Consider the following 24202-nt stretch of genomic DNA (forward strand, 5'->3'; position numbering starts at 1 on the left):
ATCCAAAAGACTCAAGAGTCAACCGCCCCCCCCCCCCCCCCCCCCCCCCCGCCAAAAACAACCACTGTCCAAAAGTGGTTTTGAGTTTCAAAAGTCAGTCCTTGGGGGGGAAGAATTGGTAGTGGTGTAGATGGTTTATGAGAGATGGGAAGAAGCTGATGGTGGTAATTGTGATGATGAGATGAAAAGAGAAGGATAATCCGCCTTCCACACGGCTAGTCTGCCACCCCCTGCATGGACCCGCGTTGTCGGTTCTGGTCTGAACGCCCAATACTGCTTTTCTTTGTCGCTGCAATGCAATTCCGTCTTTGACACAACGCCGCTCAATTCTTCTCCTTCAGCTGCCAAATCCGATTCGTCCCTTCTTCCGCAATTGTGGCCTGATCCACCCCCCCCTCCAATCCAGGTGCGTCCGGGTACGAGTCCTCCTTATCTCTTCTCGTCTTCCTCTCTTTCTCTCCTCATAGGACAGGTGTGTGCAGTGGGTGAAGCTCATTAGTCGGCAGGAGGCATTACTTTTGGTGTAGTCGAGATAATGCTGGGTCGTGATAGCATAGTGCGTGAAAGCTTCATATTCTTCGTCATCCCTCCGATCCCGTTGGGTGAGGCAGAGGAGAGGTGGCCGCGGCGAAAAGAAGACATGTGATGTGATGCAGATGATGAATGGTCATGTGGTTTCGTAGTGTTGCAATAAAAAGAAATGATGGATGCTTGTTCAACAGGGAGAAATCGGATGAGGACATTCGCCGGAGAGGGAGGGAGGGTCGAGGACTGATAGAGAGCGTCGCTCGCCCTAGATCAGCCCAGATTCTGTTGGCCCCAGCCGTGTCGGACGGTGTCCAGCGCCGTGTTGGCCGTCGCATCATTTGAGTTTTAGACTCTCGATCTTGGCCTGTATGCTCTTCAGAATCTCTGGGTCTGGTTCCGGCTCGACCTTGCGTGGCTTCAGACGTGAACAGTCGCCGCACTTTTCATGCTGGCACTTCTTGCATTCGGTTCCGTCGGCTACGCCTCCTGGATATATCGTCTTGCACTTATGGCATTCGTGATGCGGCACAGCATTCGGTCCAAACTCGTCGCCAGGGTAGCCAAAAGGATACTTGTCCTTCTTAGGCCTAACATAGGGTTAGCACTAAGCAACATTACCAATTTAGCTAGGGTAACATACGGGTCTCTGGGGCAGTCGGTGCAACGGTTGTGACTGCACTTGGAGCAGGTCTTGCTGCCAGCAGTGAAGAGCGTCTGACACTCGTGGCAAGTTCTCCTAACTCTCTGACGGGGCTTCTTGTAGATAAGGTCCTGTCCTCCAGTCTTGCTGGGGCGCTTGAGGACGATGTTCTTTGCGTCCTTGGGGTCGTAGTTGTAGTCGGGGACGATGGGAGCGTTCTCCTTCTGGGCCTTGAGGATGGCGGCCCGCTTCTCCCGGCTGGCGATGCGCTCGGCCTCGGTCCGTTTGGGCGGGTGGCGGATACACTTGGTGCAGCGGACGTGCTGGCAACCCGGGCACTCTTTAGCGGCAGCGAAAGTGGCACTGCATTTGTGGCAGGTTCGGTGGACGCGCATACGGATGGGCTTCTCGACACGGAGAGCGGTGCCCTCGGTGGAGATCCACTCGCTTTGCTTGATCTCGAGACCGAACCTCTCGCCCAGCTTCCTCGCGCGCTCCTCAAACAATTCGGATCGGGGTACCCTGACTACGCCCTCGAGATCCTCGTACTTGCTCTTGGGGGCCTCTTTCTTGGAGGGTTCCTTGGGGGTTTCCTTCGTGGCGGCGGCGGCGGCGGCGGCAGCAGCGGCGGGCTGCTCGGTAGCCGGGGCAGTGGGTTGGCTGTACACATGTTAGATAGGTATCGCAGACGGTGTAAGTAGCCATGTGCAAGACAGATGTAGACATCGAAGAGCTGGTTTCTTTGCTTACCCAGAAGCAGCCGACTGGGCGGGAGGATGCTGGCCGGCAGTAGACAGAGTCGACATGCGCTTAGAGGAACCATCGCCCCTCTTGAAGACAGTCTTAGCGCGGGACAAGATCTTTCCCAGTCCCTTTTTCTCTTTCGGGACCGATGGCCCGGCCTGTGCTGGCGAGCTCATGTTTGTCGAAGTTATCGTGCAAGACGGGTCGGGTTTGGGAAATGTAGGAGGTGTCCTTGGTCAATTCTAAAGATGAGAGTCGGGATCGACTGTGCTTTGAGGTCCAGTCGAGCACGGCTAGGATTTGGCGTTTGGGCAGAGTTGCAAGATGCGCAATTGTTGTCTGACGATTGAATAGTTGGTTATAACCGACGAGATTTGGAGTGGGTGGCGTGAGGTTCAAGTATGAGTGAGGTAGGCTACAGAGTTGTCGTTTGATTGTATGTGGTTCGTGCAGTACGAGATGGATAAGAGGCTGGAGGCGAGAACGGGGGGTTGTCGATCGTCGTTGGTGGTTGCAAGTAGGGATTCGACAAGTGATGTGTGGCGATAGCAGAGTCCTCAGCTTAACAATTCTATCTTCTGCTTTCCGTAACCTGTTGGATAGGCAGAAGAGTAGAGAGGACAAGTCGAGCCGCAAGCGAAAACTGCGGTTTATTGTTCGGGATGAGTCGGCCAGGGAAAGAGAAGAAAGTGGTGTAAGAAGGGGGGGAGACGAAGAAGAAGAAGGATGGGAAGTAAGTGAAGGGACGGGGAGGAGGTGGTTGAAAGGAAGTGTGGAAAAAGTGGGAAAACAAGGTGCAGGTGGTGAGAGGCAAGGTAGAGGAGAAGACTAGGGTCAAGAACGGCTAGCAGTGGGTGAAAAGGCAGGTAGGTGTCAGTGTGCTAATGTCTACACCAGCCCGCTCTGCTCTCCTTCCCTCAGCTTCCTCCGTACGGATACAAATGAATGAATGAATACATTATTCCCCCGTCCAGTCTGTTCCAGGTCGCAGGCCCGCAAACGCAGCCAATCCAAGCCAGAGCCCATGCCAATGCTAGCCCAGTCCCAGACTCTATCTCTTTGTGTTTCCCTCTTCCAGACCTGGCCGGCGGCCCATGTACAGCACAGCAACCGCGCAAGTTGCAACGAAACACCACACACATGGATGCCCACCGACACCATGGCACAGCGGCGAGCAATGCAAAAAAGACCAGACCGACCCAACCAAACCTGGACTCCGGTGCAGTGGTAACACTAAAAACCCCTCTCTGGGTGACTGGTCACAGGCCACAGAACATGATGGCCCCAGTGGCTTTCCTTTGCCCCCAGTTGGCTCCTCTAGAATGGGCCCATCCCGGAGACGAGATCCATAGAATGGGCGTGGGCGGGGCCAAACCCCCCAGCATGTTGGTGCTGTAGGTACGTACCGTTACCGACAGAGGGACAGCAGAATTGCGACAGATACAACCCATCACAAAGGACAGCCAGCAGCGTCCGCACAGGCGCTGGGAAACTGGGGACTGGGACCGGGACCGGGGGAGGGGAAAGGGGGTGTGTGTGAGAGGGGAGGGGGTTGAAGGGAGCCTGAGAGGCCAGAGGCTGGCACACTGGGGAGGCAGAAGGGGGAGTGGGTGAGGGGCGTGCTGGGAAAGATCAAGGGCTGACTGGCACCACATGGGTGGGGAGGGCGATGCCCAGAGAAGCGGGGGCCTGGTACCTTCCAATTGGGAAGGTTGTCCGAGCTTTTTCTGGTGCTGCGGCTGCGGGTTCCTTTTCTCTTTGGGAGCGGGGGTTGTGATGTAGGATGGGGCCAATGCAGACCCTGGCAACCCTGTCGGCTGCCCAGCACAGAAGATGATCCCTGTCCAAAGAAAAACGCACGCCCAGTTGGAATGGGAAGCGGTGGATCTCAGTAGCTGATTCGCACGGAGCTGTCTCTGGAATATGTCCGGAACCAGCCCGTTCGGGAGAGACTCCTTGTCTGACTTGTTGAAAATGGAGGCATCGGGCTTGCAGAGAGGGATACTGTACACGCTTTAGCTAAGACCAGTAGACCTCGAATCGCAGCATGGAGCATAGAGCACGAAAAATGAGCAGAGGCATTGCAGGCAGTTAAACCGATCATCAAGATGCATGCATGGAAGAGGCTCAGAGAGGCTGAGAGGCTAAGAGAGAGGGAGAGGAATGATGGGCCTCTCCCCCCCCTTTTCCCACACGATATGCTGCCAAAGCGCCCTTCAGAGTCGAGACGATAAAACAAAACGAGCAACGACGGCTTTTCGTGCCAGTCATCGTGGGCGCTAAGAGGCTCGGCACGGCATACTGTGGCAGATTTGTCGAGACTACCTAGGGACGATTCGGATAGAAGGGTGGTAAGCGAGCAGCTAGTGGCGCGAGTAGCGTGCCCAAGTCTTCCCGTAATGCAGATACTTCGCCTTGAAAGTATGTTAGGTGGTTCAGCATACGTGTAGGCATGAGTTCGTGGGCGAGACAGCGAGACAGCAAGATGGCTGAGGCAAAAGTACCATACCAAGCAAGCCTTTCCAGTGGTAGTAGCCTTCTTGGCCTGTCTCCAGCGGACGTAATTAAAGCCTCGGCCGCGAATCCCCAAACTCTACTATGACAGCGCCCCCCGGCCCCCCAGCAGCATGCCACCCGACGTGTCGGCCGCGCCTACAACGTGTGATGTGATGTCTCACTCCGGTCCTGTCGCTTGTGAGAGAAAGAAGAGGGATAGTTGGGGAAAATGAGAGACTAGGGTGTGAGCGGACGTGTTGAAGAAAAAACCGACAACCAGAACCTCGGATCAAACGTCTGACCGGTTCGCCAGTTGTCCGGTAGGTCAAAATCTTCGTTCTTGACCAACGACCGATGCGGGAGATGCTGGCTTTGAAATATCGCAATCGCACGAGGAGGCGGGAAGGACAGTGCTCCTATCCGTGTCCATTTGTCGACGGGTATTTAGATGGCAAGTCGGACCCGAAAGGGATTAGCGGACGGGCCTCTGTTTAATTTTCCTCCTTCCCGCCTTCTTCCCGCACACCGGCTACGGATAACAAGCGCATTATCTGTGTGGACCACGATGCAGTGGGCGCTTCCCCGGCGGCGCCTCGTCATTGTTGATCCTCTTTTGCTTCCCAGGATTGAGGTTCTCCTCCACCCGAGTATGGAGTCGAAAGACCATGTTCGACGCAGGAGACTCGGGAGAGATGGTTCAAAAGGGGAAGAAGTATCCATGGCTGTTGGAATGGGATGTGGGCATCACCGCCTCCTCCTGTCGCCTAGGCCTCGCGATGTTCCTGGCAGACTGGCCCGGTCTGGCCTCGTCTCACACATCAGTCCAACCAAGATGGGACATTGACTAGAGTCCGAAGGGCGGGGGGCATGTCTCGCTGTGCTCAGTCATGGGATTGGACGCTGGTAAGAGTTACGAGACTAGTATCGCATTGAGGCACCCGCACCTCGTTGGAACCGACGCGGCCCTCCTTGCGCGCCAGGCCAAGGGGAAGGACGAGATGTCGGACCTATTATCCCAAAGAGAAACACCCTACATACGCGAAGGGGGAGGGGCTCGTAGCCGTGAAAGCGATCAACGTCAGGTACGCATCCCTCGTTCTCTGAGATGCCTAAATCTGGAGCTTATCATACATGGCATACGATAGGCGGCGAGCGTGGCGTCTCTCTCATTTCGTCTCCCTCAACAACAATGGATGTTCATTCGTCCCGTATCATTCATTACGTCGATGATTTGACGATGCCCTCGCCGAATCAACCTACAACACACCCGGCGCACGAACGAGCCATCGCTGGGAGCGTCCGGGGGGCCAATGGCCTACTTTCCAACTCTGCCGAAGGCTTTTCTATTCTCCACGGATGCTGCGGTTGCAACACCAAGCCCTGCGAAGCGGAGAAGGAATGGATGAATCCAGACGACAGCCCAGTATTTGCGCGCGCATCGGTGATGGCTGAGCCGTACGTCTCCTCGGCACAGATACCTCCTCAAGGTGTAGGTTGCTCGGCTCTGCACTAGGCAAGAAATGCTCCGTCGTCCGTCCCCTGCTGATCCCATGTCTCGCCCCCAAACGCGCCAAAGAGTCAAAAGACTCCTGGGTATTTCCCCCTCCCTTCAGGGCTTTCCGTGGTTGCTGGCCACCGTGGAAAATAACCCGGGTGTCGGCCGACCGCAATGCCAGCAGTTCATCCCCAACCCCAGGTTGTGGTCAGCATTCAATGGGATACCCGACCTTTTCTTCAGCCCAGGCACAGGGCACGGCGTCAGATTCGAGGCATGGCACACAGGGTAGTGTAAGGCAAGTCAAGGAAGTCACGATGCTCCTTACCAACAGACGGGATACGAACATTATGCAAGCCCGTTTGTTTGTTTGTCAGAGGAGAGAGAAAGAGAGAGAGAGGTGGACGATGCTTACCGCTCTTTTCATTGGCAGCACGTGTCAGATGAGTCGATCGGAAGCCGAATTCCCTCTTTCGCAAACAAACCTAACATTGTTCCATGTAAAGTCCCCTTTCCCTTTGCCTTCCCCTTGCCCTGCTGTTGGGGTTGCTTCATTAACATCCCTCTATTCTTTCCTTTCCCTAGGTACCTAGGTATTATTTCTGGATTTTGCCTGCTCCCACCCCCCGTTCTGTCACCAGTTATCGCCGACAGCGATGGAGGGGCCACCTGCTCAAGATGCCAAATACACTGTACGGAGACAGGCGGACGCACCGACTGACCAAAAGGCGAAAGCCGAAGAGATACCCGCGACCCCGTTTATTCCCACGTCTCTGGTTGCTGCGTGCACTAGTCGCCTCCTTTCTTTATTACATTCTTTTTATACGTTGGTCCTTTTGGCCGCTACTTGGCACCGGAACAGGGATTAGAGTCGAGTCCTTGGACTGCTTGGTGGAGTTGACCAGGGGGGCAACGGTTGGGAGTTGGGACGGAGCTGGGAGCTGGGATTCGGGAAGGACCACTTAGGACCCTCTATCTTCCTTGCTTTCTCTCGTTTGGAGGCATGTCTCACTGAGCACAATGGGGTCCAGGCAGACGAGAGACGAACGAGATTTAAAGTAATTAATCCTTAATCGGGTTTCCCAGACAGAGTAACCATTGAGAAACACATATTCAACACAGTAGGTGTCAAGGGCACAGTTGACATCACCACGAGGGACCAGTATCTTATCGCCGAAAAGTTGGTATGGAAATACACGCCGTAGGTACTTGTCCGCTATCTGAGACAAGCGTACTCCTTCGTCGCATGTCATTACGGGAAACAATAGCTCACCCGCCTCCAATTCTCTTTGTTGTTTCCTCCCCCATTATCAGGTCTCTTTGCTTCCTTCCGACATGAGCGAAAATAGCATACCAAAACAACATCATGAAGGAGAGAAGGAAGGAAGCAAGGCAGGTTCTAGATCTAGCTACCTACCCGACTGGTGAACTGCTAAAAGCTTGGAACTCGACGGATTGAGTGCCTCACCTGGGGGTGGGGAGGGGCGGAGGGGGCGTGTGCCTCACACACACGATCTGGCCCTGATAATGCTCAGTTCCAGCGGGCAGGTACGCTGTCACAGGCACGCCCCCTTTCCAGTGTTTAAGGAAGAAAAGAGACTTTTTCTGGCGGCTTCCACGCGGAGGAATTACACTCAGTGGCCTCTCTGCGTCTCCGCTTTCATTTTACGGCCGCAATCTCACTCCTCCTTCCCGTCTCTCTTACATTCCCCTCTCCCTGCGTACGACGTATCTGTGCTATTCCTCCCGGCCGAATGGTCAACAAACAAATGCTTTTTCGTTCTCGAAGCATTGGCGCAACCGGAGCAGAGTCATCCGTCCGCTTTCTGCCTGGGACGACGCGAAATGCCTCTCCAGAGATCCGGCTCAACGGAAACAAGGGGTGGCCACTGCCAAAGCCGAACCAGCCCATTGGAAAAACGCCCGTTTGCGACGAAAGCAGCGCAGCATCAGGGAAGCCGATTCATCAACGCACGAAGCGGTCAGACGTCGCCGCCCGCAAAAATTTGCCAGGCCACCACCAAGACACGACGCCAGGCCACTATGGCTGACATCCCACCACCCTGCGTGACTGGCTGCTATTTCCCCATATGGCGGATATATTCATACACTACGCTGGACTCTCACTTGTACTGCTGCCGCACATGATGCTTGTTTGCATTCACACCTATACTACCTTGTCGCCGACACGGAACAGGCTAGACAGACATGGGGCCTCTCCCGCTCTTCGTCCGTGGATATGACAGTTGTTCCATCTGCACTTCCATGCCATCGTTGCTTTTGTTGATGCGCATGTTGGATGATGTGCCCGACTTACTCTGCTACCCTGGTGTCACCAGCGGTCAAGTGAGCAGAGTGTCAAACATGTCAGTGTGTCTCCGTCGACGCCAACCCGGGATCCTCTGTGGCACGCCCACCTGAGAACACGACCACCGACGCCTTCGAATATGGACGCATCCACACAGACGACGCAATGCCTTGATCTTGGATCACACTCCGCACATACGGCTCCCAGGAACCGGCTAGTGCTAACAACCCAGCTGGCCTTGGAGCCAGCCAGTGCCTGGCACCCCGTAGCCATTCAGGATCGTGTCACCCCGCAGCTGCACCACGGCGCACCGCAGCGCAGCGTCGGAACACCCTAAGATGCATACCGGCGACACCTGCAGCTGTTCGAGGTGCTGCTGCTGCTGCGGTTCACCAAGGCGGCTTCGAGGCCGGCGTCGGGGAGTCGGACATTTCACCTATAACTGCGCTGAGAGCGCTGCGGGCGGAAGCCTCGCCTGGAAACATGGCTGAGTCGGCCGTAAGTGATCCGAGCCCTGGCGTCTCGCCCCCCAATTTACTTTCATTTATCTCGACCACGCGAGCCCGAACACGGTCCTTTCTCAACCATCCTGTCGGGTTTTTACTCAACATGGCTGCTAAGCAGAACATAGTGTCACAGATTAGGTTTGGGGGTTTGGCACGCTGACTGTACCCTGTCTCTCGTCTGAGAGCTTAGTCCTGACGCGGCCATCTCCTCGTGTCGATGATTCAAGCATGCTTACTCGGCCGACCTCGACTGACAAAGTTGCCGGCTGATCGAGCTCCACTTTAACCAAACAAAGGGTCACGACCACTGAATGTCCTAAGACAAAATAAACACATCCACCCTTGCCTGTCCGGTATACCCTGTACACACCAGTGACCTCTGGAGGCAAATGTTATGTTACAGGCCAGCTGCAATAGCGTCTTGCCGTGGCAGGTGATCGCTGACCAGTTGCGCCGGCCTATATGCATCCAATCAAAGTGTGCCGCCAATGCCAGAGGCGGGCCGCAATACGTACATTCGATGTATCCAGAACAGGGAGCCCAAGAAGATACTGCTGGAGAGATGGAAAGAAACTGTGAGGATTAGCTGAAAGAGCAACGTGGAGTTCTTCTATCCAACAAGACCAGAGTTGTTAGAACCAACCGCATAACAGCCGCATAAGTCCCGCACGCCAGCCGGAGTAGGCGATCACGGCGATGAGAACCCAAAGCTGGCCAGTCGGGTCAATTTACTCTTCAGCAACCCTCGAGGAATATCTTTCGAGTGGTGCCAGCTCCAAGCACTCCAAAGGTACCAGCTGCCCCGCACGAATGCCACATTGTTGCTGGCGGCTGGCCTCAGTTCCAGCTCCGAACTTTGCCAGAAGCGGATCTCGCTGCATGATGCGGGGCCTACGGAATGACAACTCGACAACTAACCAGACAGCCGACCCTCAACGGCTCAGACTCACATCGTCATATAACGCACGACTCGAATGACTTGCAGCCACTACATCTCTTCTCACCCCTCCGTGTGGATGCCCGCCCATGCATTGACCAGGAAGAGTTTTCTCCTATTCTGCACAGCGGCCGCTCCCCCCTTCATTGTTTGCTGTTACAGCCCATTGCTAGGGATAGTCTAGGTCGGGTCGGACTTTACAGACTCCGGGCCACTTCGCCTGCCTACGCAGGTAGGTGAAGACGAACATCTCACACACCAGCTGGAGTTTCGTTGGTGGCAGATCATGCCAGCCGTCCAGCGTAGAGTGGTGCGGGTATCATGTGGCGCCACGGAACGATTAGCTCAGATCGACGTTCCGGTACGGATAGTCCATGCTAAAAAGGCACCCGCTGGACCCCTTTTCTAATTACGGAGCACGTTCTGGACGCCATGACACCACGAACATTCCAACTTCATTTCGTCAGCCGGATCGGAGAGACCGAGCTAGCTCGAACACTGAGGGTTCATGTTTAGTATTGGAAGTCGCCAATGGTGTCTCCCGTTTCGTTTCGCCATTGGCAGCCTGCTGGAACAATTGACATCAGGTGGCGGCGGTACGCCAGGTGCTTGGTTCCAACAGCCAGCTCGGTTATGGTGGGGCCAGGCTGGGATTGGATGTGTTTTTCTTCATCTTGACTGTCACGCACGCCGGTCGCCCTGTCGGGTATTGTACGAACACACTACTCGCGTTGTTGAGCCAATGGCCTGACGCAGCCCAGCCTAGGGGTTCATGGCATTACCGGTAAAGGTTTGTGTGTCCTGTTTCCGCTCCCACCTACCCATCTCCTCGATCTACGTATTGTGGCTTTCCTGGCTTTAAGAGAGAATGTTTGTTTCCTCCCTCACCGCCTGTCCGGAGCCAATCAGCAGCCAAACCATTGCTTTGGGAGGTTGAAAGGGGTGGAGGGGGCGAAGAGAGAGGGATTCGAGAACCGGACGATTCAAGGAAGTCGCCACTCAAACAGGCAGCTTGCCCCTTCCTCGACAACAATCAAGATACTGTACAAGCGTCACGAGCCGCGCGAAGTCCAAGGATATCCACACTTACAGACCCTCCCCAGCCCGTAACTGGCTCCTTTACGTTCGCTTTCCTGGCTTCAAAAGTTCAATCAACACCAACCCCCAAAAGACCTTTCAGGCAATCACGAATTCCCTGCCCCTCAGCCCATTTCCATGACAGCCAATTGTAACACAAGTGTGGCAACAACAAAGACTTTTCAGCCTTGCACGAGGGTCCAGGGGAACAGCATCCGGCGCAACAAACCGATCCAGGTGGTTACAGTAACGTAGCAAGAACGGCAACCTTGCAACCTCGGTGGGGCAACCGACATCGTCGCCTCTCAAGTCTCAGGATCGCAGGCCACGGATGCGCAGGCCCTTCCGGCCGCCGGTCTTTCGCTAGCCGCCCGCTCAAAAAGTGCCTGGCATGAACGGATCTTGCAAATCTTGCGTCGTCTGGCGCCTGCCCGCCGCTGGGTTATTCCTAGGTCATCACGCCACTTCGAACCGGGTTTACCAAGCAGACGGTGCGACCTAAAGCCGTTTCGGCACGGCAGCACCTGTTTTCGGTATTGATAGTCACCCCGGGTATGCGACGTCCCATCACAAGACCCCCTCCGGAGCCTCGTGGCTGCCCCCACCATCTCTTTGGCCACGGTCTCGTTGCATTGATGACGTTCACTGTGTGGCCTTTGGGGGGTTGTGCTTGTCGGTTTGGCTGATTCGCGAGTTCCGAATCAGACCTATGTTCTTTAGCGCATGTTGAGACTTTTTATACGAACTTGACTAAGCTCGTCTAGGCCGTAAGGCTTGATAGGTAGTTTCTTAAAGCGCCTGTGCTGATGGGCATGACCGACAGGCAAATATTTACCTCGTTAGCATCAAGCGTTACGGACTTGATCAGGGCAAGCCGTTCTTCGCTATTCAACGGCGTCGTCGTAAGGTTTTGATGTGATTACCCCCCTCTTCTGGAAGTTCTGAAAGAACCCCGGTCCCTGTCTCCGTAGGACGGCCCGAGGCGAAGCGTCATCCCTTCGCTCTTCGGTGCGGGGTCTTAAACAGAACGATCCGCGCAAGTTTTGTACATCGTTTTGTCCTTTGGCTTTTCGCCACCATCCTGTCTTTTTCTGTTGTCAGTTCATTCTCTCTCGAGTACTGTACGCGATGCTACGCTTAGAAACAGGGGCCTGTTGTGTGGTAACAGTGATGGGCGGTTATTCCGCTCGCCGTTGTTTGTCTTTTGTTCAATGCAACCTTCCCCTCTTAGCCCTTGCCCTTGTCCCGACCCAGTTCGCGTAGCTTTCCCGACTTGCTAACCAGACCCGTTCGGCTGCGAAGCTTCTACCTAAAGAGCAGGTGGGAGGAGGGGGCCCGGAGCGCACCTTGTCGAAGCTCATTTGCCGCAGCAGAAAGTGCTTTTGGGCTTCTGATCAACAATAATTCCAATCATTGCCTACGACACGTACGATGGATGTATGTACTGTCGTGTTATTGCAAAGGTCATTTCCGGCAGGGATGGTTTCGGAGCCGAGCGTCGGTTCTGCTTATCCGTTATCCAGACTCTATCCATGGCGGGAACGGCCCATTGACCCCCCCAGTCCCCCCCGTACAGTAAGTTCCAGGGCCGAATGGATATGACGGGTACAGTTCTCTCTCCATCTATCCATCTATCATCAGCACTGCATCGTGCTGGATTGCAATATCCCAATTTGGAAGGTCTTGGCGGACTTGCTTCCGTCTTCTGACTTTTTTCCGTTGCTCGACCATGTCCAAAGGAGGGAGGTATCGTTCCTAGCCTCAGAGCTCAAGGCCTCAGCACGTTTGAGACGACAAAACCTTCTAGCGTGGGGCTCCCAGATAGGGCTAGAATGGATGCCGACGGGCTCAGCCGTCGAAGGTGTTATGGCGATCGAAGGCCCGGAGAACGACACTGGCCAAGACTCGCCATCGGAAGCACGGAGGGGGTTGTTGCCGGTTCCACGGACCTGGTGAGACCTTCACCATGTCTCTCACCTGTGTTTCACTCGCCAAAAGGCAAGAAAATACACTGTTCGCCACGTGGTCTTTGGCCAACGCTTCTAGTTCTCGAGCCCATCTATATGATTTTGGACTAGTACGGATATCTGTATACATGTATACATTTGGGTGTCGAAGGCGTCGCCAGGGGCTGCGAGCTGTGCTATAGTACCGAATCTGGTGTACTATGTAGATGGGCGCGAAGCTTGCTAGCCGTGCTGTGAACCACCATATTGCACGGAAAGAGATGAATCGTAGTGCAGAGCCGTGCTCTTCTTGGATACAACACCGTTCTTTCTGCCCAAATGGCGGGGTGGGGCGATGTCAATCGGAATGCTCCCCGTCGTGCTACATTGGTGTTCTGTCAGGCATGGGGCTCGATAGCGGCCTTACAAGCCAATAGGAGGAATGCGGAATCAACGTGAGCTGGGAATGCCGACCACTGACGTTTCTTTTCCCGGGCGGTGTTTCCTCCGAGATTGGCAGAGAGAAACCCCCTCCCAGGTCCCAACAAGGCCCGTTTCAAAGCCAGGTTGGGATCGCAAATGTGCAGCTGCCAAGCGCACGCCGTGGTTCCACGGGGGGTCCAGCGGCTTGACGAGCCCTGTAATTAAGGCCTGAACAGGATAGGAGCTCGGGGGTGCAACGGCAAGGTTTACGTTCGCGCTGTCCACGTCGCCGTCCCAGGTTGGGGGGATGCGCCGGAGAGCCGCGGCTGTTCAGCGACGTGGACGGAGAACGGACTCGTCCTGTTTTCGGACGGCAGGGCCGCTGCAACGAATGGCATGCCGACGATGACAGGCAATTGCGGCGGCGCGCATTGTCATCAGGGCGTTCGAGTTATGGAAATAGAAACCAGTTACATGCACTCGCTGTGATTGCGCCATGTCATATCATTGTGACGGAGGGGGCGGCTGGGTTACAGAACAGTCTGCTGAGTTGCCCTCTGTTGGAGATTGTGTGATCCCACGCCATGCACTACAACCCCGGTTGAACTCGAACTCTTTTCTTCTTCTTCTACTTTCCCCTTTTGAAGCAAAGGGTTTATCCGGTGTTTTTTTCGGGCCCGATGGAGCCCAGGCATTGGAACTGAACTGGAGTCTGCTTCGCGAGACGAGAGGCGAGCGGGAGGGCCCGCCCACGGACCAGGGGTTCGAGTTGGGTGTCTTCAGTGTCTGGGTTTGCGGGACCGTTGGGTTTGGGTACATGAAATTCGTACCAGGCAGGGCGTGAAGCCGTCGTATCATGCGATCTGTGTATCCGTAGTTGACGGACATTGCCACTGCTGATCGTCGATACCGTGAACGCAGCAACGAGCCCCTGAGTTCAAGGATCATTCGGATGGCTTTTTGGGCCGGTCAAGGGATTGAACTGGACTGCATCTCGACCTACCGCGGGAGACGGAATGTCGCAACAACCGTGGCTGAGGGACGAGGAAGATGACTGAACGAGGGAGGCCCTTTTGCGGTAAAGCCTTCATTCCCGATGCCTGCTTTGATGATGGGATGATCTGACTTTCTGCACCATGTACGATGTAGACCACAGGTCGGGTTCAAGGTTGTTGGGTCACCGTAGGGTGGCATTTCGACCATGGCCTTTGGGTGTTTTGGTTCCCAGAGAGGCCGGTAAGCTCGTTTGCCCATGCTAGCGATCCTGTGCCCTCAAAGGTTCGGCAATGACACCTGGAAATGGGTATCCCGGACCCCCGAGAATTTGATTTCTTCAGGGACAATCGCCGTCGACTCCGGGCGCCCGAAGTAAGTTCCTTAGACGACAGCTGGATTTGACTTTTTTCCTTTACAACGGTTTTGACAGGCCAAGTCTCCAAACGCTAAACCTGGAAGGGAAAAGACGGCAACGGGCAAAACTGGGTCCGTTGACCGTCTGGGCAATCTTCGTGTGCCGATGCTCTCATGATCCACATATCACTTCGAGTTTCCTGGCTCGTGGAAATACCCAGAAATTTGACGAGCCCGGGCGCGGAGATGAGAGACCACAGCCGAGGGGAGATGCCGATGGGTCTTTGGAGTTGTTCCTGTACGGACACCTAGGCCCTGTGAATGCGTACGTATAGGCACTCCATCCGCCATCCACATAAGAATGGGAACACTGATCGAAACAACTGCCTTTCTGGCACTGTCAAAGCGCGGCCCAGGAGAATGGGTGACTTTGCGGAGACCTACGTCAGTCTGCATCGTTGAGATTGGCCTCTCACACGTCGAACCAGCATTCTCTTTTTCATTCTTTCTTCACGAGTGGATTTATTCCATCTTCCAGGGCTCCCATGTGCTGAATGCCTGACTCGCTTCGGAGCCGGGGCCGGACATCGTGGTTTTCGTGAGTCGTTCATAGGCACAGGTTTTGTGATAGGTGAGTGTTCACTGTTGGTACGCGAGGAAAGAGTCCTGACAATCGTGGAATAGCAGCAACTGAGGTTAGTCAACCCGATTGAGATACGGCGTTTGAGAACACTCAGCAAGCCAGGTAGGCGGTATCGAAGTGCATCAGCTCAGCGATGCTGATATGTACGAGTACGTACATTGGTCGTCGTTCGACTTGACACCAATGCGCCCTCCCGCTGTGCCGTGCGAAGTGGAGGGACGGCTTGAGCGCGGGAACGGAATTGGACCGCTTTAGAGATTTTCGCAGGTACGATTACACGTGTACGTACATATGAGTGAAGATCCATTCAGTCAAGGGGTCAGGGAGTCAAAAACGCGGGAAGAGTGGGAACAATGCCCTGAACGTCGGGAGACGAGCCAAGGGCCTATCCCCTAGGTCTCCTCCACAAGGCTTCACCCAAGATGGAGATAGGAAAGGAATCATGGCTGGGGTGGCCTAGTTGTACACTAAAGAAAGAGGGGAAATGGGAGGAGAACAGGCCATGACCTGTCCCGCCGCCTATCTCAGGACCCTGTGTGTTGGTAGCAAGCCGGGGGCTGTTCTACCTTGGGCGCGCGACTCATGCTGAGCGGGAATGCGGCAGCTTAATGAGTCGCTCCCATATTCCAAACCAGGGTGCTTGTCAAGAAAAGATTAGAGGCGGCCGCTGCCTCTTGAGTACGGAGTACAAAGTACCCAGTACACATTTCGAATCATTGGCCCCTCCCTCTTCCTCGATGAGATGAGTACGACACGAAGATGAGCTTCAAGAGGATGGGACATCCAGCCGAGGCACCGGGCTCTCGGCCCAGACCCATATTGGGAGTTAGTGTTCCGGATCCTCGCTGCGGTGGTGAGGCCACTTCGGACGGCCGTGGCCGGCGGCTGTTGCGGACCGTGGTTGACCGTCGGCCGCCCAGTGGTTCCTATCAGGGATCGTTTGCTACGTAACGATGTCTGCCCGACGGCTTGGCAGTCGGCTTCCGCGGTACACAGAGTGGCCAGGGGAGAAGTCCTGGTACACAATAGTATCAACGTCGTGTGGTATTGTTTCAAGATGATCAGTGCTCGATTGGTGTGTGTGTGTGTGTGTGTGTTCGTACATAGTATCCGCAGATCGGAACGAACCAAGACACAACCAGCATAATGGCAAGATGACGGATATGAGCACCCACCCCTTACCGAGACGGCGGACACTGACACTGGCAGTGCGCCTTCTCGTTGGCTCGTTGGTTCTTGCCGCCAATATGTCAGGGTGTTTGTTGTCAGCCGTTGCTCTTTGCTTCACTCGACTTGCCGGGACAAGCATCCCGTCAAATAGCCACTCAAGCGTATTACTGACTTGGGTCTGGGGCTGTTGTAGTTTGACGGAAACCGAGAATGAAGGCCTGAACTACTCTGTAAAACAACAATGAAAGGGTGACATTTGATACGGAACCAAAGAGCCTGCATTCTTGCTCCCCATCTTTCACGCCATCTTTCACAGGTCCCCCAATTCTCTTTGCTTGGGGCCTTGGAATACACTACTTGTGAGAGGCAAATCCCAGCCAAAGCTGCAATGAAGAGGAAGGCAGTGAGTGATTGCCTCTGGTTCATCATCCCACGGAAGCCGGACTCGTGGGGATCCCGCAAAGGGGCTAACAAGATTACTCTCCACTCGTAATGGAGTATTAATGCGTCACGGCCCCATAAACTGCCATCTGAATCCGAAGATCGTGGCGGACATAGCTCAGTTGGGAGAGCGTCAGACTGAAGCCAACTTCAATCATTTAATCTGAAGGTCGTGTGTTCAATCCACACTGGCCGCATCTTCAATTTTTTAGGCACATGCATTACAAAATGTGCCTACACTGAACACCCCTCATTCATCGGTTGGCGAGGCTTCTAGTTTTTTACCGGATGGTGGCCACAACAAACCTAAAGAAGCAAAACGTGTACATACAGTCAACAAAAAACAATGATAGAAGGAAAGATGTTAGAATAAATGCAAACTGTGATTTCAGTGCGACATGAAGGCAGAGAAAAAGAAGAAAAATTGGAAACCCTACTGGACATCGTGAACCTGACAGTCAGTCGTGAGTGACCATGCAATGATAAGAGGCGGCGATAAGAGCTCGGCCCGGGGATAATCCACCGTTGTCAGCGCCCGCAATCTCGTCATTTCGTCACGAAACGCGACTCCAAAAAGACATTCACTTGGCCACTCTACACGACATAGACACGTAACTCCTCACAAGCAACCGCATCACATTAGGTCCTCTAGACGCATCTCGCTCACACTCGCCTTCCAATCCATATACACAAACCCAAAGACTGTGCATATCGTTTTTGCACAGTCGCCCGCAACAAGCTCAAGACCTCCCCACCACAGCTTTATGCAACATCGGCCCACTGAGTCTTCAGATACGCACCATCGACTAGACAACCCCTCGACACCCTTTCCTCCACTTCAGCATGGCTTTTATGAGCGCCAACATCCGGCCGGCGTTGCTCAACTTCGCCGTGAGGACCCGGGCAGCGCATCCCCGCGCTCGATCCCAGACGCCGGCCGCCATGACTCACTCAATGCAGTCAGCGCCTCTCAACTGGACGAGAGGCTTCGACGCTTGAGCGTCCACGATGCACCACCTACCGAGAGCCACCAAGCTGTTGCTGGTCAGCGAGTAATCGACTACGAGAATGCACTGACACCGTCAACTCCTCGACAGGCCTTGGGCTTCAAGGTCATCAAGCGATCTGATGCTCGACCTGACAGCGTACAGCTCACAGACTTTCCAAACGGTGCGGCTACACAGACGGGGAGAAACCCTTCTTGCACCGAACGTTGGCTAACTCGTTTCCTATAGAGATCTTGACCCAGATACTGTCCCACCTGCACCCCGACTCCCACTCGGCGATAGCCCTTGTGTCGAAGCGTTTCTACTCTCTCGTTACGACCCCACATGCGTGGCGAATGGCATTCTTGCGATTCTTCCCGGGCCATGACAGTTTGGCCGTAAAGGCCGGCCAGAGTCGTTCAGGGCCCTTGGATCATGACCCGTCCGAGTTCGTCCGGTCTGAGGCGCGGTACTTCTCGCGTTTGACCTCCCTTGCGACTTGGAGGAGCGAATACTTGTTACGAACACGGCTTCTGCGCGGCCTGATCAGAGGTAAACCGGGAACCAGGTCTGGTGGAATCGGCGCTTCTGCCCGAAGCGGCAAAAAGACAAGCGCTGTCTTGACATACAACTCAAAGCTGCCGTGGGCTGTGACCCACCTACACGCCGACTTTTCAGCGAAGAAAGCCCCAAGGGTCATTCACGGTGCTTCGGACTTGGGTGTAGCAACTCTCAGTGATCCGTTCATTGGCAAGGTGGAGAAATGGGGATTCAGAGATCCGTTCTCCATTCTCCAGCTCGAAGAGGCCTTCCCCAATCTTGAGCCGTGGGGCCTGGGAGATGGCCCTGCCGCTTGCCCAAACATCATGGACGTCAGTCATCCTTACGGCGTCCTCTCCGGCGAAGGCTTTCCAGGTGGTCGTGCCTACTATCGTCCCATCAACGAGCTGCACGGTCGATATCTTGGCAGCGATACAGGTGTAATCGACACCTATCCCGACATCCCCAAGATCCCGGAGTTGTCAGAAGCACTCTCGAGTGTCTGGATCGCCAAATCCACCGCCGTTCCCAACCTGACGCACTCAACGGTTGGCATCTTGACGGGGTCCACGCTGGGCATCGTCACATCCTACGCTCTTCATGGGGACGGAAGCGGGCCTCGGCATCCGAATGGCCAGATGACGGCGCGATGGGTCCTTAGCCCTGGCGTGCCCATCATCTCAATTAAAGTCGACGACCAGTACACGCAGAAGCGGAAGACCGCTCAGCGCATTTGGGCCGTCGCCCTTAATGCTTTGGGCGAGGTGTATTACCTTGTCGACACGCCCAAAACAACGTTAAATCGGTCCAAAGGCGAAGACGCCACCAAGAATGCGTGGTTCGCAGGTCGCTCGGTTTACTGGCGGCTGATCGATGAAACGCGTCGCCAAGCTCGGCCGGATGAGTTTGACAAGCATGCCCTCCGAGGCGCCTACTCTCCCCGATCACCGGCCGACGCCATGAAACTGAGCAAGGAACAGCTCGTCGCAGAAGCCCGCGAGATTGAAAAGTTCTTGCGCTACAAGCCTGCCCATTTCCGGAAGGTGTGCGACGGCTGGGACATGAGAAGAAGACTCGAGGTCGATTTCGCAAACGACGACGCCAGCGGTGCCGGCGAGGTCATCGTCTCCATCCAGTGCGGCCATGACAAGAAGACTCCGCCCACCGTGACTCGCTACATCAGGGCCCTGTCTAGGACGCTTCGACAGACAACAGAGGATTCCGATGATCTGCCTGACATGGCGCAAGACACTTCCGAAGCGCCACAGTCAATCTTCGGAGCCGGCAAAACTCATCAACCTGAGTTTAAGCCGACGGACGAAGCAGCCCCTGTTTCTTCAGGCTCGCTAACTCCGCAGGCAACACTTGACTCTTCTGATGAGTGGATCGTTGCGACGATGAATCTTGGCGGCCATGGCGAGCCAGAGATCACTGCGTCAGCCCTCGACCTGTCGTCCCACGCCCTCCTTACGCTGACGGAGGACCCTCTTCACATTGGTTACAGATCTGCCGACAGTCCTACCATGACCCCCCAAACTGCCGACTCCATGACGGAGATTCCCGGTCGAAGAACGCGAATGTTGGCCATAGGCACCAGAGCAGGGTCCGTCGTCGTTTGGGACTGTCGTGATCAGCGCAACATCACGGAAGTAGCGCCTCTCCGTGTGATCCAAACAGAGTCGCCAGAGATCAGTTGTTTGGCTCTGACAGCGTTGTATCTGGTCCACGGTGGAAGCGATGGCCTGGTGCAAGCATGGGATCCCTTGGCTTCTTCCCTCGAACCTCTCCGTACTCTGAACGGCCGATCCAACGGGCGGGTCCCACGTCACATGATGACGATGAATCCTGCGCTCCAGAGTGACACCTACTCTGCTGTCCGGGCCATCTATCTCGATCCCGATCCTACCTTCCTGCGCGGCATCACGTCATTCGGCGCCTTCCTCCGCTACTGGGCCTACAGCGCTACCAGCCAGCCGCCAGGCCGCAAACGTCGTCTCCGACACGCCGATGTCCACGGTCGACTTGCCACTCGTCGACAGGGAGGGAACGTATCAGGATACATTGCTGCGGAGACTGCGGAGCTTCGGCGGGAAGAAGAACAGACGGCCCGTGAAGATGAGTGGCTGCGCAACAGATTCGGCGTTGGCGCCTTTGGCGACTTGACCGAAGAGGAAGCTCTCCAGTACGCAGAGATGATTTCGCAGGAGACTCTTTTGTTCGAGGAGCAACGTCGCACCAGCGCCAGCGACACTGGGTCAGCTGCGGAGGCCAGTTTCGATACAGCGTCATCCTTCAGCGAGAGTACCGTGGACACGGTCACGCCTGAGCCCAGCGTCACTGGCTTCACGCCACCACCTCCTGTGGTCGAAGAAGAGGACGAATATGAACAGCAACTCCAGCAAGCGCTTCGCCTCTCCTTGATGGAAGCCACCAACGATGTAGAGCAGTTGTCGCACAAGAACAGTTCTGGCGACTTTGACTTCGCCATCAAATACAGGCCAAAGTTGTCCAAGAAGACCAAAAGATCGCCCTCAACATCGCCATCTGCAAGCTACATGCCAGTTGCAGCTTACGAGGCCGGGTCATCTAGTAGACCTATGCCAAGGGACGACGACCTCGAATTGGCTCTCCGACTTAGCAGCGCCGGTTCTGCCAGCCACGCCACGCCCAGGGATGACGATATGGAGTTGGCGTTGAAACTTAGTCTTCAGGAAGTGGCCGCCAGCAACCATGCGAATCTTGGCATGCCGCATGAAGAGTTCCCCATGTTGGAGACCAAGGGCAAAGGCAAGCGAAAGATGTGAGGGCAGGGGAGGGGCGTGTTTGTCTGCTGCGATGCTTGATTCGGTATCGTCTTATTGTTGCGAGATGCGGTTTCTTTCTTTAGCTCCTCTGCAGCTATAATGTTTTTGCTTCTACTTCGCTGCGAGCGATATCCCCATTTTGCTTAGCCTATTTCTTTGGAGGCTCATCTTCCATCCTGGGCCTTTCAATACAGATACTATTCGAGCGCCATTGATAACTCGCAGCATACTTTGATGTTGAAAGGGTGGACTGTAATGTAAACCCACAACGTTGCCACGTCTTGCGTCGATATTGATACGATTTATCTGATTCGTGTCGACCGGGAAGCGTCTTCGCGTGATGACATTTGCCGCCTAGTGAGCGTTCTGCCCGGCAGGCAGTCGCGAAAACGATATGGGTAGGTGGTAGCATCCACCAAATAGCGTAAGATGAACCCGACACTCTCACCACCTGTATTGCCTGCATGTCATACATACATCTTCGGCGTGGTGTTTTCTATTCGAATCCATTGCCATATATATGTACGTCGGTTAAGCTTGATTGATAGCTTTGACCTTCTGTTTTCTCTGGACGGACATCACAGACGAACGAGCATGGGAGCTGGTATATGCTACCAAGCTACGTCTCATTAAAGGTCACGTTCACATTAGGAGGCGTTCAGCCTGCTGGGTTGCAAGGGCAGGCAGGCGGGCAATGGTAGTGTTTTCTTGGCGGTTACTGATGACATGTTCCAGGGAGGTGTCATTGCAGAATGATGGGCGAAGAATGCGCCGTCATCCAATGCGGTCGATGTCTTTCATTTCCTGTGATTTACGAGGGCGGAGTCAACTAAACCGAGCGACAATAACGCTTGTCCTGCCTGGTCCATGCCACGAACCTCGTGCTGAAGAGTACTTGGATGCTGGACAGCGCATTGACGCCAGTCTCGTTCAGACCGACGAGGATGATTTACCCATGGTTGATTTGGCTCCGAGTCTAAGGTCTCCAGGGTGCATGCAGCCCAAAGACACGGCTTTGAAGCCTATAACAGCCTCGCTGCCCGTCAGGACGACGGTGACATGCGTATTCTACCGAGATCGGTCGGAGACGGAGACGTCTCCCCTCACAAATATATGCAGCGAGAGCCTCAATCATCAAGGGCTCAAAAGGATGGGGATGCAGCCGCCAAGGGTTGTATTTGCTGTCAGCATTCTTGCAGTCCACACCGCTCACAAGTAACCTGTAGTAAGATGGTGCAAGGGCTTCTTAAGATTGCCGCGCACCCCAATAGCTTGCCAATGCTCCTCATTGATTGGGACGCCGAAAGGGACGAGGCGATAAGGCGACTCGACAGTCGCAGGACTTCTGAGCGCCCCGAGGTTCCATGGCGAATGTGAACTTCTGTTCATGAATGCTTGGCCCGCCCATGTCTTCTTTTGAGTCCTCCTTCGTCGCGCGTGTCGTTCTCATACGGGCACAATATCGCACTTCACCAACCGTCACACGCCCTGACTGACGTATTTCGTCATTCCTATCAAACTTGGCATCTTGTGACGAACCTCAAGCCCCCCCACGGCCTCTGGACCTCTCAGCTGCCAACAGGCCACATATGACGAACCCCTAAGACTCACGGCGCTTCCGATGACAGCAATATTCGAGATCAAGTGGATTTTGTGACACACGCGATGGTGATCACAGGCCAGGTGCACAGTTGTACGCGGGTATACCGTCAACACAGGGCAGGCGTGAGGCCGACATCCGACGCTGGCACCGACGCATCTATTCCGGAGAAACCACCCGGGCATGTCGACATTCCAGTCGCAGAACTGTCGCCGAATCGGGGCGTCCGTCGCTGCGACCACTCCGTTCGAAATTTCCCCCGGCTGATCAGCGTGGACTTCTGACAACCTCCCCTTCGGCCGATCTCACCAACGAGTCACCCCTCCCTCCCTCAAAGACATATATGCCTCCCCGGATTCAGAGTTCGCTATCGCTTAGCACCTGATGCAGACGCAATGCGGCCGGTGTTCGGACGGAGTGGCATGCCTCAGGGCCCTTCGTCGGTGATTTCAGCAACTCAGATTCTATACCGCCCTTCATCAGCTTCGTCGCCCCATGAACGTGGATCGTCGAGGGGGGCATCGAGAGAACAATAGAAACACCGCAGCACCGGCGTCCGGGGGACGTGGAGGACGCAAACGACAGAACAACCAGAGATACAGTGGCCGGCCTCCAAATATACTCGAGAACAACCGCCAGCCGAATGAAGCCGCATAGCAGCCTCGCTATGTAGGGGGGTGGGGTGTAACCATCCACGCCTTGGTCTTAGCGTTCGGGGACAGGTCGTGGATAGATTGTCCTCTCCCGCCCCGCCAGGCCCTTGCCGGGGCCGTGGCGCGGGGCGCGGACCGAGGGAGGTTTCGGCCTCTGTTTCGGACCCCCGCGCAGGGACGACACCCGTATTTTGATCGCTCGACCTCCCACACCTCCTTTTCTGTCTTCGGTGTCCCGGCGCCGACAGACGGCCGAGCCCATCGGACGTTTAGGGGGTATCATAGCAGCATCATCTCTCACGACAAGAGTAGCTCGAGATGAGGAATACAGTTCGCCATTGATGAAAGGGGCTGCCCTGAACCCGCCCCCAACATCCAAAATCTCCTCGTTCCTTTGGCCTCTTGGTATCGCGTCATCCATCAGTATTCTCCCCTGTCTTGTTGCACCCTACTGCATAGCAAAGTTACCATACCCAGGTTGGAGAGGGGAAGCAGAGGACAAATACGGATAACCATGACAGACGGACCGAGGGCAAAGATCATCGCTCCGCCTGTCACGACAGTTTCCCCTTTGCTCTGGGAAGCGCAATTGATCGTGATTGTCTGGCCTTGAATCAAGGCCGACTTTCCTTCTCCTGCCTCTAGGCCTGCAGGACTGCAAGTGACCGGGATCATCATTTCGTGCTCAGGCGGGATGTACATTGTTGGATCTCTAAGGAATGTCGCTGTGAACGTATACACCATTGGCCACGTCGTGGTTATCGCGCCATCGTTGGCCGAGATGCAAGCAACATTTGGCTCGAAGCTTCCCGGTGCCGTAAGCGTCAATATCCAGAAGTTGCGGCCGCCTCCTCCGACTAAGCCAGATACCCTTAGTGGATATCTGCTGTAGTTACCGCTGGATGACGCTGGTAT

At 55.0% G+C, this 24202-nt stretch overlaps 5 protein-coding genes across 5 annotated transcripts; 4 read left to right on the forward strand and 1 right to left on the reverse strand.

The window, feature by feature from the left end:
* Positions 1-862: 862 nt before the first annotated feature.
* Positions 863-2088, reverse strand: CH63R_04666 (uncharacterized protein; the record flags this gene model as incomplete). Its single annotated transcript, XM_018299641.1, has 3 exons — positions 863-1115; positions 1169-1828; positions 1919-2088. The coding sequence occupies 3 exons, from the start codon at positions 2086-2088 to the stop codon at positions 863-865; spliced, it is 1083 nt and encodes a 360-aa protein (XP_018160887.1).
* Positions 2089-5295: 3207 nt separating this feature from the next.
* CH63R_04667 (uncharacterized protein) lies at positions 5296-5921 on the forward strand (the record flags this gene model as incomplete). Its single annotated transcript, XM_018299642.1, has 2 exons — positions 5296-5485; positions 5554-5921. 2 exons carry the CDS (start codon positions 5296-5298, stop codon positions 5919-5921), a joined length of 558 nt encoding a protein of 185 aa, XP_018160888.1.
* A 200-nt stretch (positions 5922-6121) lies between these two features.
* Positions 6122-6869, forward strand: CH63R_04668 (uncharacterized protein; the record flags this gene model as incomplete). The annotated part of the gene is made up of 2 exons (XM_018299643.1): positions 6122-6403; positions 6489-6869. The coding sequence occupies 2 exons, from the start codon at positions 6122-6124 to the stop codon at positions 6867-6869; spliced, it is 663 nt and encodes a 220-aa protein (XP_018160889.1).
* Positions 6870-8111: 1242 nt separating this feature from the next.
* CH63R_04669 (uncharacterized protein) lies at positions 8112-9619 on the forward strand (the record flags this gene model as incomplete). The annotated part of the gene is made up of 3 exons (XM_018299644.1): positions 8112-8249; positions 8419-8709; positions 9371-9619. 3 exons carry the CDS (start codon positions 8112-8114, stop codon positions 9617-9619), a joined length of 678 nt encoding a protein of 225 aa, XP_018160890.1.
* Positions 9620-17468: 7849 nt separating this feature from the next.
* On the forward strand, positions 17469-21034 carry CH63R_04670 (F-box domain-containing protein; the record flags this gene model as incomplete). The annotated part of the gene is made up of 2 exons (XM_018299645.1): positions 17469-17874; positions 17940-21034. 2 exons carry the CDS (start codon positions 17469-17471, stop codon positions 21032-21034), a joined length of 3501 nt encoding a protein of 1166 aa, XP_018160891.1.
* Positions 21035-24202: the final 3168 nt, after the last annotated feature.

Source organism: Colletotrichum higginsianum, chromosome 3 (assembly GCF_001672515.1).
Source record: "Colletotrichum higginsianum IMI 349063 chromosome 3, whole genome shotgun sequence".
NCBI classification, from domain to species: domain Eukaryota; kingdom Fungi; phylum Ascomycota; class Sordariomycetes; order Glomerellales; family Glomerellaceae; genus Colletotrichum; species Colletotrichum higginsianum.